The sequence below is a fragment of the Centroberyx affinis genome, unplaced genomic scaffold, assembly GCF_046629955.1.
Source record: "Centroberyx affinis isolate AG114_WGS23_722 - 3 ecotype Tasmania unplaced genomic scaffold, CSIRO-AGI_Caff_v1 ptg002643l_1, whole genome shotgun sequence".
Taxonomy (NCBI): Eukaryota; Metazoa; Chordata; class Actinopteri; order Beryciformes; family Berycidae; genus Centroberyx; species Centroberyx affinis.
Window position 1 is genome coordinate 177,015 of NW_027280835.1, and position 13,235 is coordinate 190,249.

Sequence of the window (13,235 nt, forward strand, 5' to 3'; positions counted from 1 at the left end):
CAGGAGGCATATGGAGCTCACAGCCAGTGATCTTAGATGATGTGCTTGTAACTCTCTCCAGCTGCTTCCTCTCTTGACCTGTTGTACTGACATACCATGTATTGTGATGGAGAGGGTTAGCACACTCTCAGTGACAGTCCTGTAGAAGTGAACCATAGCTTCCAGGGTCACAGCAAATTTACTGAGCTGACGCAGGAAGAAAAGTCTGTGATGGGCCTTGCTGATTATAAGGCTGGTGTTGGCCTCCCGCTTCAGTGTATGGGAGTTGGCAGTCCCAAGAAACTTCATGCTTTTAGGATTATATGCGTGCACAAGAGAGAAATACAAGGAACAAACTATCTTTTATTATTATTTATTAAGTATTTATTTCTGCTCAAAACCTTCTGGAAGAGATGTATATAGATTTCTGGCATAGTTATCTCCCCGAACTTTCCTTTTTTATTCCCTTTATTTCCTTTTTTTCACCTCTCCTCTCCTCCACTTCCCTTAGCTCCTTTGTAAATAGGCCAATATATATATAAATTCTTAAACAGGGCAAGTTCAATTATGAGAGCACGCCAATGTTTTGTTTTGCTAATTCTGTACTATGCTGCCCATGCTTGACAATTGTGGTCGACCGGCATTACGGCTCCTCAAGGTGCAAGCTTACCTTTTTTTCAGCTCTGTGCATGGCCTCCTTTCATGCCAGGAAATAAATACAAATATAGCAAGATAAAACACAACGTATGAATCACAACGCATAGGCTATATATGGTTAATATGCTCTTCTGACAGCAAACTGTGCAGTTAATTTAGTTTGTTCTTCCATGTTTTGAGGCAAGTAAAATCGAAACAAACTGTTCTCACATTGTTCTCTGTAGTTACAGAGTAAGTTATATATATGCGGTGGTAGTTCTCCCCTAGTTACATGTACTTACAGGGTACCTACAGGGTGTGTGGGCTGTAATCTAAAGCACAATTAGTTCCCCCCTTGTTACATTTAGTTACAGGGTAACTACAAGCACAGAAAGTCAGCCCTACCTCTGATCAACATAGCAGTAATGGAAAACACTAGAACCATAATAATCCTATAATAAATCTTAGAAGGATACTATATAAATACAACAGCGAACCTATCAGTCCATATAGGTATATTATAGGTTTACTATAGTGACACCATATGTTATAAGCTGCAGTATTGAGTACCACAGACACACTAAGCCCCTATAAGAATATTATAGGAATATTATAGTAATTTTTCATTAAACTCCAGTCTTGCTCCCAAAGCAGCAGTTTTGCCCCATAAGCCCATTCATACATTTTACTACCAAAATCATTAATTCAAAATAATAATTAGTAGGCTTGTTTCATGTTGATCGCCTGTCCTAGAAAATACTTTGTCAGGGCAAATGTCTGTTGATGGACACATTGGTGGTTGTGGGGATTTAACCTCTGACCTTTCAGGGATGAGACAGGCTATCCAACCACTTACCCACCCTGCCATTTGGAGCCACTTGGAAATGACGATTGTAAATTTAGTCTTCATCTGGAGCTTTTAACGCTGACAGATATGCTGATGAAATGAGTTCTGTGTATCTCAAGGCCAGCACTGTCATTACTGCCAGGAAGAGGATATTGAATATTATATTCAGCGTTTCTAGAAGGCCAACAGCAACAATGTGATTTACTTATTTTCCAGCCAGAATAACTTTCTAAGCTGTTAATGGGAATGTATACTTTCAGTAGGAAAACTGAGAAAGATCTGAAGGAAAAACAGACTGTAAACTGTACATATTCATTCAATTAAAGAAATGTTGTTGAAAACATACTGTATATTTGTGTGAAACTATCCTTTAAATCAATGCATTATCCAGCCTCCTCTTACATTCTTCTTTGTTTCATGGTCTTTCATCTAAATTTGTGTGCAGTAACTCAAAAGCAAAATAGTTTGATTCAACTTTAATTTTGAGGCAAACTTCTCATCAACAGTAACACTTAATTATTCATCAATAGACCTGGTCAGGTTTGTTTTGATCACATGTCCAGTTTTGTCTCCTCGCAGACCGGCCAGGTAGACCTGAGGCCGCGGCACGTTTGTCTCGCCGTCCCTCTTGCTTTGACAAGCGGCGTCCCTGGGGAGGAAGGTCTGAGTGGCGTTGTCCCGTCTCATATGACTCAGATCAGTCTGCATCGAGTGCGTCACTTTGGTCCGAAGATTGGCCTGGAATTATTAAACAAAAAGAAATGTCTATATTTGGCATTATAATAACAAGTTTCTCTGTGTCAGACCCAGGACAAGCAGTTTTTGAATAGATCAATTTTCCAGATAGATCCATTTTGTAAAACAAAATCATAACTTGAGGGTTATTATTTTGTCAACCAAGGATGTTATCTACTGTTCTTTAAAGAGTACTATAATTTGTTTCAATTCTGTTCTGTCCATCATACTGTAAGATGCATATCTTGTCTTATTCATTTGTAAATCGTTCTTTGTGCTCAGGCTAATCTGCATGGAGTGATAAATGGTCGAGGTTTTCTGCATCAGGGGAATTCTGGTAGTGTCAGATAAGTTAAATAAATATAGAATACTAACTTGACTTTCCTGTGATTTTCTAAACCTTATGGCAGTCATTGTATTGTCATATGTGTCCAAAACCCAACATCTAGCACCTAAGCAGTGCATTTTTAAAAACAACAGTCATACAATCTAGCTATATATAGCTTCAATATTTAATCTGCTACTGTGAATTTAAGACAAAACGTTGAGGAAAAGAATAATTTAAGAAGGGAGAGTGGAGGTAGAAGTGCGCGTCAACCAAAAGACTTGATTGGAGTGCTTAACCAAAAACATTAAACTGTAGAGAAAAAAATAAAAATAAACGTAGTATGGCAGAGTACTCACTTTTCACTTGAATTAATTGGCACATACACAATACTGCTGACAGGTTTCGGCCTATATTCTCTGATAAAAGCCGAAACGCATCAGCAGTATTGTGTATGTGCCAATAAATCCGCGTGAAAAGCCTAACCCTTGAAATCATTTTTTTTTCTTCCCTAAACTACATAGTGATTCTGGTTTAACCAACAAAAATCATCTCGCTGACCAGTTTGATTGCTTTCCGCCTGAGCTCCCACTCGTTCCACTCGTACGACTTGACGATGTTTGTCTCCAGCGGGTGGGTCTCAGTCTGGGTGCAGCTGTCACACTTGGTGATGGGCTTCACCAGGAAACGCTCTCCTGACTGCATCTGCAAAGTCAGAACGCAAAAAATTAGTTTGGACGAAACTCCCTTTGAGCTTTGAATGTCATGAAAACAAGAGTTCCAGCACCAAGAAAAAACAGACAGAAACAGCTAAATTATGGTGCTAAGCCAAAAGGGAAAAATCAGCTGTAGAAGTGTTGGGCATACACACACACACACACACACACACACACACACTCACAGATACACACATATGCGCTCACACACTTCACTATCTTAGGCCTACCCGATCCATACATTTCTATTGTCACAGACATCAACACACCTCTGATACACTCTGTTTGTGTGTGTATAGAGAGAGACAGAGAGAGAGAGAGAGAGAGAGAGGGAGGGAGAGAGCGAGAGAGAGAGAGAGAGAGCGAGAGAGAGAGAGATTAATTGAGTCTTTGCAGCCAAAAAAACATTATTATTTCTGCGGTACTAAAATCCCAAAACTGAGCGACTGATATGTGTAGATAAGAGAAAGCAAGCTTCAATTTTTTATTATAATTTTGAGTGTGTACTTTCCCCTATTTACACATATGGAGAGAGATAAACAATATCTATTCAAGCAGTATGAATCCAAAAAGTCAGTTCAGATGTGATAAAGCCATTGCTATATCACTTAAGTATGTGCTTTGAGTATAATCAACATGGACTAATGTCAACCAGAAGAGGCTACTGACCTCAGAGTACGGAGTGACACAGGCAAACTGCTGGTGGAGTTCGAGGAGTTGAATCAGCTCAGGGGAGCGCTTGGTTTTCTCTGCCACTTGCGCAATGAACTCGTCTGCAGCGGAGGCAAATTTCAAGGCGGCTTCTTTGGAGCTAAAAATGTAGAACCTCTCCCTGTGCTTCAAGACTCCGATGCTCGGATTAGCTGTCGCAAGAAAGGTAAAAATATTCCCACAATTTGAAATGGACAAATGCAGGCCAGTCAGGACTTGAGGCACCAGTGGTCCTCAGTTTGTAGAAATCATCGCAAATACAATCTTTGTGATGATCATATCTTCCTAAACAGAATGTACTGATTGAAAAATATTGACATTCGTTTGGAGGAATGCAACATTATTTCCACTTTTAATATCTGGAGGCTATTATTTGAAAAAAAAACTGAAATAGATTGAAGTGGCAGGTTTCAATACATTTTTATTTTGCCACTCTATAACGTGCAGACACAATCAGACCAGACACCAGTATAATGAAGTGGAAATAGATAAATATTTGTGGTAGAATGAATTTAAAACTCTGACATATATGGCACACATTTGCACATTTTTACATAGTATATATTCCCATACTTGACATAAAAGGAACATCTAGCCTACATACTTCTCATTTCAATATAGGTCCGAAGACAAGCATGAGAACAGTGTGCTCCTGTACCCTCAGATTACATACAGTACCTGGCAGTAACAGTCCATCCTTATTCACAAGCGTAAAGCCACAGACTCCGTTATACTGCAGCGGCAGCTTCTCAAAGTTGGCTGTTGTTTCAGGCAGAAGCCACTCCTGAGTCTTAATCTCAAACGGATCGATACGGTCGTCTGAAACGCACGATAAAGCACAATGACCGCGTTTTAAGCTACAACACTCATTTATTTCTAAAAACTCAGTTCAAGAAAACCAGACAACTCAGCTCATCCAACATGGTTTCTTTCATATCGAGATGCGTGACTGAAAAGTAACCTTATCTGGCATGTAATATAGTGGCCGAAACATCAAGCTATGGCATCAGTTCCTCACTTTGACACGGTGAAATAAATTAAACCTGATTGAATGGAATGAGCCTGAGTGTGGTTCAGTTTGTTGGAGTCCAGAAAACCCACCTCTGTCAGCGTTAATGCCATCCTCTATTAGGGATGGGACGATATATCGAAATTCAATATATCGCAATACAAAAATGTGACAATACATATCGTGGGGCAGAAAAATGAATCACGAAATTAGTTATATTTCATTCTGCTGTAGTAATCACAAATGAGACGGCTTGCCCATTACAGTTTCACAAACTCTCCATCGAAATATATTATTTGCACTTTGTAATGACATTTCTAAATTGTTGTTTACATTCTAGTAAGCCCATGTCATCGCTAGAAAGATCTGTGTCTCAGAAATAAACATAATTCTGCACAGTCAGACTTTGCTGTCACTGAACTTTTATTTATTACATCGTATCGTGGTTGTATCGAATCGTGAACCCCCAAATAATAATTTCTGATGGAGATGTTCAGCCGTACCTGCAGACTCGGCCATTCTCTGTTCGTCCGTCTTCACCTCCGCCCCGTCCAGCAGCTCGTCCAGCTGGGCCTCGGTGAAAATCTCCGACTGAGCAGCGAGGAAGGGCTGCAGGTTCACCACCATGCTGTCAAGGATGTTCAGCAGCCCCATCTCATCCTGGAGTCCAGACCACAGCTCTGCTAGAGCCGTGAAGTGTGGCTGAGAGAAAATATGTGTGGAATGAGAGATGAGTAAAGCCGTACAAATCAGAAAAAGTACTCAAAGTGTTGAATATTGCGATATTGACTAATACAATTTCCAATTTGCAAGAAACTGCATTTTCTTTAGGGGAAGAGTGTTTCAGATAACCTGCTAAACAAGGTATCCTGGTCTTAACCGTGAGGCAGAGATCCTACCATGGCCATCATGTAAAATTCCATGACTTTACCATGACTTCCCATAACTAAGTCAGAGCACTTCCATGACCTAAAAATTGTATTCCTTCGTAGTTTATTAAATTTGTTTTTCAACTCAGAAAAGCTCTATAAGGGTGAATGATCACGTTTCCACTACAACTGTGTTTGCTGTGGAGAAAAACAGCTGAAACCACCATGTAATGCAATCAAGCTGTAAAACCTCTATTTATATACAATGTATTTCCTTTAAAGTGAATACAAGTGATCCATTTGTAAAATTCCCTGATATTCCCTGACTCCCCTTTTTATGTAGGGCAGTGGGTGGAAAAGGGAGAAACAAGGACACAACAGGAGAACCTTGTAATGAAAGTTTTATAAAGCTACAGTACACTATTTTTAGACTGAGCAAGAGTCGTGCCTCGTCTCCATGTTCATTCCCTGACTTCCCCACAGAATTCATCAAATTCCCTGACTTTCCCTGTCTCGGATACAACCTCTCAGAATTTCATGATATTCCAGAAATTCCATGACCAGTGGGAACCCTGATAAGCACAAGTTAACACTTTTTTTAAACACTGTAAAATAAATGATGTCGCTGTCATATTATTCAACCAAAAAAACAAAATGCAAAACCACTTCTCATCATTATCATATAAAGCAACCTTTTTTTCGTCGCCATGATCTCATCCTCCCAAATTTTTCTCCTCCTTCCTCTCCACATTACGCCTCCATAGACTCATTCAACACTGATTTTCTCCCTGTATATTTCTTTCTTTGTCTTCTCCCTCTCCTCTTCGCTGCCCTTGTGTCATAAACCTGTCCATAACTTGTGGGATTTTCTGTCAACATGTGTAATGTACTGTACAGTAGGTGCGTTTAAGTAATACAAAAAGTACATATATATATATACTGTAGAAGCAGCAACCAAGATATTACAAAAACCAAGACACTTACAAAAACCTGTGAAGTGGGTACAGCTGTCTTTGAATGCACCGTTTCTTTCAGCAGCTTCATCTGCAACACCAGCTGAGTCTGCAGCAGTTCAACTTGCTTGGCACACAAACATACATCAGCCTGGCAACAAATGGGAGACACTGGGAAATTTATTTTTCCAAACATTTCATTCAGGGACATAATGGAGGGTATTTTGTAAAATATTTTGCCCACCATTTTAAGCTGATCCAAATCTTTATGACATAAATTCATAGTATACATAATGGTCATAAAAGTATGGTCATTTCAAGGGAAAGCTAAATAAAAAATTATTTGGACAACAACAAGCTGTATCGCTGCCTACTAATTTACAATTTCATCAGTCATGTACTGAGAAATACAACCACAAACAATTACTATTTTTTCCTCTTAACTCACCAATATGACTTTCAGGAAAACTTCATGCTGTCTGACATTGTAGAGAGCCTGTCTCAGCAAGTCGAGGGACACGTCTCTTTCCCCGGTCTGTCTGTCAGAGTCCGTTAGCTTCTCCAGTAGAGCCGTGTATTTCCACGCCAAACTCTGCGATAGACTCAGTTCATTTTCTATGCCTTCACTGGCGGCTGGAAGAGCTTTATTAAGAATCGCAGGTACTGTACAAGGGAGAATGGAAAAGGGAGTGTCATAGTTGATATCCATCATTTGTGAAGGAGTGAAACCTACTCTGACAAAGTAACTGATAACACAAAATAAAAACCTAAAGCCTGTGGTTAGAAAAAAAGATACCACCTCTGTGGACTGGATCTTTATATTTTGAGATATTGGATGATGAAGACCAGGTGCTGTGAATGTCAGTCAGCAGCTATATGTGGTGCGTGGAGAACTCACAGTCATCAATGCCCTCTCCTCCCTTCTTGGTGAATTTGTTGAAGAGTCGGATCCCTGTAACGACCATGGTCAGCTCACTGAGCTGCTGCTCCTTCTCCTTCCTCATGAGCGACATGAAGGCTCCCAGTTCAGGCGGAGGGAAGACGCTCTGTAAGGCAGCTGGGAGAGGGAAGGAGGAGGAGAAGCAGGTCACAACTCACTCATAACCTGGGGTGCTGCTAGCCTAGAGACCGTTGAGCTGAACGACTGAAAACAGTGAAAGAATCAGTTAATGTCAAACCTGTAGCCTCTCGCAATGTGCTGACATCAGTGGGCGAGCCTATGCCGGAGCGCAGCAGGACATAATCGATGACCTTGCGATAAACAGCCTCCACCTCGTCCCGTGTCTTCGCCCTGCTGTCAGTGATCTCTCTGCTCACTGGGCTCAGCCTGGACTGAAGCACCCGGCGGTGCTCCTCGATGAACTCGCCTGTGTCAAATAAACAAAGTAGCACAAGCCATAGTACAGATTGGGACGATAGCATCAGCAACCAGATGAATGTTGGCTAATTTTGGCTCTGGCTGCTACAGTAAGCTTGCCAACTACCAGCCACTTTGGCAACTGTTTGGGTTTTTTAGAGGTCCTGTTCTGTTCTAGAAATGTAGCTGGCTAGTGAAAAAAAGGTAAAGCAGCTGGTGAATTAAAGGGTAATTTTTTACCCTGATGAATGCAGTTTAATTGAAAGCAGGCACAAGACAGACACTCAGGCATTTAGTAGCTCATAGAGCAGAAATCCTAAAAACTATTACATTTTAGGCATTTAGGTGACTAACAATGCATGCAACAGTAGAATAGGCTTAAATTCCTAGATCACCAACAACAGTAAGGAGTGCAAGAGTCAGAGTCATAGCACCCATATGAACTAACTTTTCAGGACCCCAAATAAAGCTGCCGTTTCTGGCGGGTCCCCAAATGGAAAGAGTACGAACATGCTTTAATTGATGTGAGAGTCAATTTACTCAATTTGGGTCCCAGGCTGACAAACAGTCTATTATAAACAGAAGATATTAGTATGTCATTTCATAAAGATTCACTTACGTCGAGATGTGTAATTCATATCAAAATAGACTTGCATTTTGATAGTGTCAAGGGTCGGGCTACACTTTTCCATAAGTTTATCCACACACAGCTGTAAAGAAAAGGAAATATTGGAGAGAGACATAAACATAAACATGAATAATTTGAGGTTTTCAAGGACAATGTTCATACTGTGTTGGTTTGAAGAGACAAATAAAATCAGTGAGTGGTAAATAAAAATGTGGGAAACATTCAACTATAACTCCAGTCGGTGATAACGATGAGACTGAACAATCTCCAAACTAAATGAATAATAACTGAATACAAAATAATGATAACTGTATTGGATAACTCAAATAACAAAATATCATCAGTATAGTATTAACTTGTTTTAAAGATCATATTTTCAATATCTTACCTCAGTATATGAATGCATATCATAAAGATTTATATCAGCTTGAAAGGATGGGTAAATTTCCAAAAGTAAAATGGTGGGTAAACTGAGTTGAGGGGGGTTAGTGGGGTTTATCCCAGTTTAAAAATCCAGCAGACTAACTCACCTCCTCAAGTTTTTGGACATCTTGCTTGGTCAGTGTCCGATCAACGTTGAACTCATTTGTTGGGTCCAGCACAACAGCTTTCACCTGAGAGCAAAACAGAAACCTGGAGCAGTGGTTCCCAAAGCGAGGTCTGGGGACCTCTGGAGTCCTTGAGGGGGTTCCAGGAAGATCCCCCAGCAAAAATGAGGAATAGTAGCCTATAATTTCACTGTTATTACAGTCCCTAGAAGGTAACCCAATGACAGAAGGCTGGCTGTTTTGGTCATTGGTTTCACTATCCCACAGTTACCTCCCTGTTTTAGTATGCCAAGTCATATCTAACATATAAATATATAAACTAACAACAAATCTCCTCTCAGATGGGGTTCCTCAGGATTTTATCAAATGGGATTTTATCCAAATTTAATCAAATGTGTGTCCTTGGTCTAAGGCGTCTATTTGGGGTTATTAGACATGAATAAGTTGGGGAATCACTAACCTAAACCATGCATTCACTAAACATGACTCATCAACGTAAACAGCTAACCTAGCTAACTATCTTAGCAAGCAACACATTAGCGTTAGTTACGTTAACTTACCATAAACGCCACCAGTGTCTCCGACACAGCATTGCCCTTCACTGCACATTCTTGGACTATCTCACGGATAATGTTTTTAATCACACCTTCTGCTTGAGCCCGGGACATTTCTAACGATAGCTAGTATGCTAATTTAGCCACAGTTAGTTAACCTACTTAGTTAACGTTAGGACAGAGCTGCATTCACCACGGCACCCCATCACCTTGTTGATAACCGGTTGCCATAGTAACACTTCATACTCTGTCCGCTAGAGTGTGCTGTAACTCTTTGGATACAAACTAAAAGCATTTTTACAACAATAACAAACATTAAAACAAAGAAACGAGCTTTGGGTTTTCATTTAATAATTTTATTTTGGTCCGCCATTGCCAAGCAGTAATCTTTGCTTACTTCATTTCATTTCGATACAAACAAGGCGGAGTGATACTGTAGGTGAAAGTTAGTGTACTGCGGTTGCCTCGCGTCTAATAACAATGCCTGGTCAGAAACAATGTATAATTCATGTTATGACCATGGAGATAAATTCTCCCTGCTTTTTTTTTTTTTTTAACTTTTTCTTTGAAAAGTAAGTTGCTTAGTCTTGAATACAGTAAGATCAATAGCCATACATTTTGGGGGGTCAAAAATACCTGCTATTATCCTGCAATGTACCTCAACTTTTTTTGTCTTGACAAAATATGCAGTAAAATGCTAAATTTAGGTTTTCCATTTTAACTTCACCACTCTATTCTTACTTGGGACATCTTGAGTGCATGTATAGGCTACGAACAGTAGTAACTAAGTACTTTTATTTTACTCAAGCACAGTACTTAAGAACAGTTTTTCATCTGATCTAGACCTCTGACAATTTTGGCTTAATCCATATACAGCAGTTTGAATGCACTGAAGGTGGAGAGCAGATTAAGTCTTGAACACTGCAATGAATGTGCAGTTTTGCATTTTAAACTTTGAGTTTGATAGCAGATGCATATCAACTACTTTAATACTGTTACTCACATAAAAATTGGCCAGTGGACTGAAGACATTTTGTCCCAACTGTTGCATTTCTTCTTTACTTCATGCTTAAGTAAAGAATTTACTTGTCTGCCACTGGAGTTCCCGAATACTTAACCCCCTTACATCCAAAAATATGTGACTTTTGAACTAAGGGAACAACAACAAACTGTAGATTAAAATATTTATTATAAAAACAGACATGACATAAATAGCATGGTTTAGGTGAAACATTGCAAGACTCAGTCCAGACTGGTACAGTACATTTAGAGGAGGAGGACAAGGCAGGGAGCCTTTTCACTTCAAATTACCAGTTAATAGGCGACTTTTACTGAGCGGTTTCTTATTTCTGCCCTTACATAAGGCTCACAGTTCCTCATATTCATATTGCATGGCGATTTCCACTTAAGACCTGAGGTTTGGATCACATGACAATCCCACGCCTTTAGAGTGTCAGTTTACAAAAAAAGACAAAAACCCCATACACACACACACACACACACACACACACACACACAAACAAATGAGAACATGCAAAAAGGTGCAACAAAATAAACTTCATACAAAGGAAACGTGAGTTCAAAAATTTAGGCTAAGAGGAAATGCATGGGGTTGACAAAGGTTTTTTTTTCCAAATTCTCTCATTTCAAGGTAACAAGGCAAATGCAGCAGTTTTGGCACCATTGAACACCTTTCACAATGCTGAGCAACAAACACTACTGTACAGGTATTTAAAAAAAATCCACACACACACACAATACTCTGAGATTCAGCGGTGTAAGGAAAAAAAAAAGAATGAAATTAGTCTGAAAGAAACTGCACTCAAAATTATAGCAAATATTAACAAAACAAAAAGACAAAACTCAGAATTCAGTGGACAAATATTGAACCTGCAGCAGTTGTAGTTGGCATCGTCTGTTTACATACCAGACTGAATCAAAGTGACAGGCATTACCAGGCCAATACTACACTTTTACTTTTTTTTTTTACCGACTATATACAAACCTTTACAAAAACTAGATCGGTTCAAGTAGAGAATCAGTGATTAAGAGGGAAAACTGAAGGCGAGATAACATGACTATTAGGGGTTTTCTCAAATACAGAATTCATACTGCATGCATTACAGCTCTATTTGCAGTGATTTGAAGTGATGTAAACCACAGATGACTTGTCCATTTTAAGTGATTTTTTTTATTTTATTTTTTTAAATTGTGAGTCCGGATCTTTCAACTCTAAATAAAAACAAAAAAATCCAGTGTGGTAAACACACTGCACTATCTGTACTGATGCAAGTTTCAAAGTTGCTGCAACTTTCACCACGTCTACATGGAAAAGACAAGATTAGAATTTGTTTTTCCAAAATTTACTTAAAAATTTCATATAACTTCATATTAGAATTATATTTAAATTTAATTTGGGTCAGTACACTGACTGTGTTTCTTCTGTATGTCTCTAAACTGGGTATTCTGGAAATGAGAAGATAGCAGGCAACCATAAAATATTAAATTAAGGCCACCTTCGCAGCTCCAATTTACCTACTTATAATAGTTCTAGTGCCTTAAAATCACACTAATCGGTAGGGAATACTCCAGAAACATTTAAATACAGATTAGTAACCCTGTGATCCAGCATAAAAAGGATCAAGAATTGGGACACAGGAATACATTCCCAAGATGGGAAATTTAAGGAAACGCAGCCAGAGATTATTGAGGACGATGCCATCAAACTGACCAGGATTTGACAACAAAAACAGCAATTTCATCCTTGCCAAGCTGGCAGATCTTGATAAAGAAAATGTCAAGGTGTAAACTCAGCGGCGGGTCAAGATTCACCCGCTAGTGTCAAGTAAGAGCTTCCATCTGGAGAGCACAAGTCAAGATGCAGCGGGATGACGAGGATAAAATTAACTCCACAGAAAAAAAATGACCAATACTTAAAAAGAAGACTATGGAAGCCCATTTCCGCCAGTGTGATGAAAAAAAACGGTCCTGTAAGTCATTATAATGAGAAACTTTCTCAAAATAATGAGTTAGTATCTCAAAATAATGAGTTAGTATCTCAAAATAATGAGAAACCTTCTCAAAATAATGAGTTAGTATCTTTGAGATACTAAGTCATTATTTTGAGATACTAACTCATTATTTTGAGAAAGTTTCTCATAATGACTTACAGGATCTTTTTTTTTTTCATCACACTGGCAGAAATCGGCTTCCATAGAAGACAAAGACAAACACTGATAAAAGATTATAACGGCTCAGAACAGAAGCATGGCACTGTAGAAGAGCTGTATGTATATTGCACTTGGGTGTGAGAACTTAAGCCGCGCGTCACACAGAGTCCAGTCCAGCGCCGCAGACCCGAGTCCAGC

At 39.2% G+C, this 13,235-nt stretch overlaps 1 protein-coding gene across 1 annotated transcript; it reads right to left on the bottom strand.

Annotated features, from left to right (window-relative positions):
* Positions 1-1,978: 1,978 nt before the first annotated feature.
* On the bottom strand, positions 1,979-9,981 carry cfap206 (cilia and flagella associated protein 206). Its single transcript, XM_071535001.1, has 12 exons — positions 9,874-9,981; positions 9,296-9,379; positions 8,757-8,847; positions 7,959-8,147; positions 7,679-7,837; positions 7,229-7,443; positions 6,812-6,931; positions 5,462-5,660; positions 4,628-4,768; positions 3,908-4,101; positions 3,084-3,227; positions 1,979-2,200 (listed from the first exon to the last, which is right to left on the bottom strand). Exons 1-12 carry the CDS (start codon positions 9,979-9,981, stop codon positions 1,979-1,981), a joined length of 1,866 nt encoding a protein of 621 aa, XP_071391102.1.
* Positions 9,982-13,235: the final 3,254 nt, after the last annotated feature.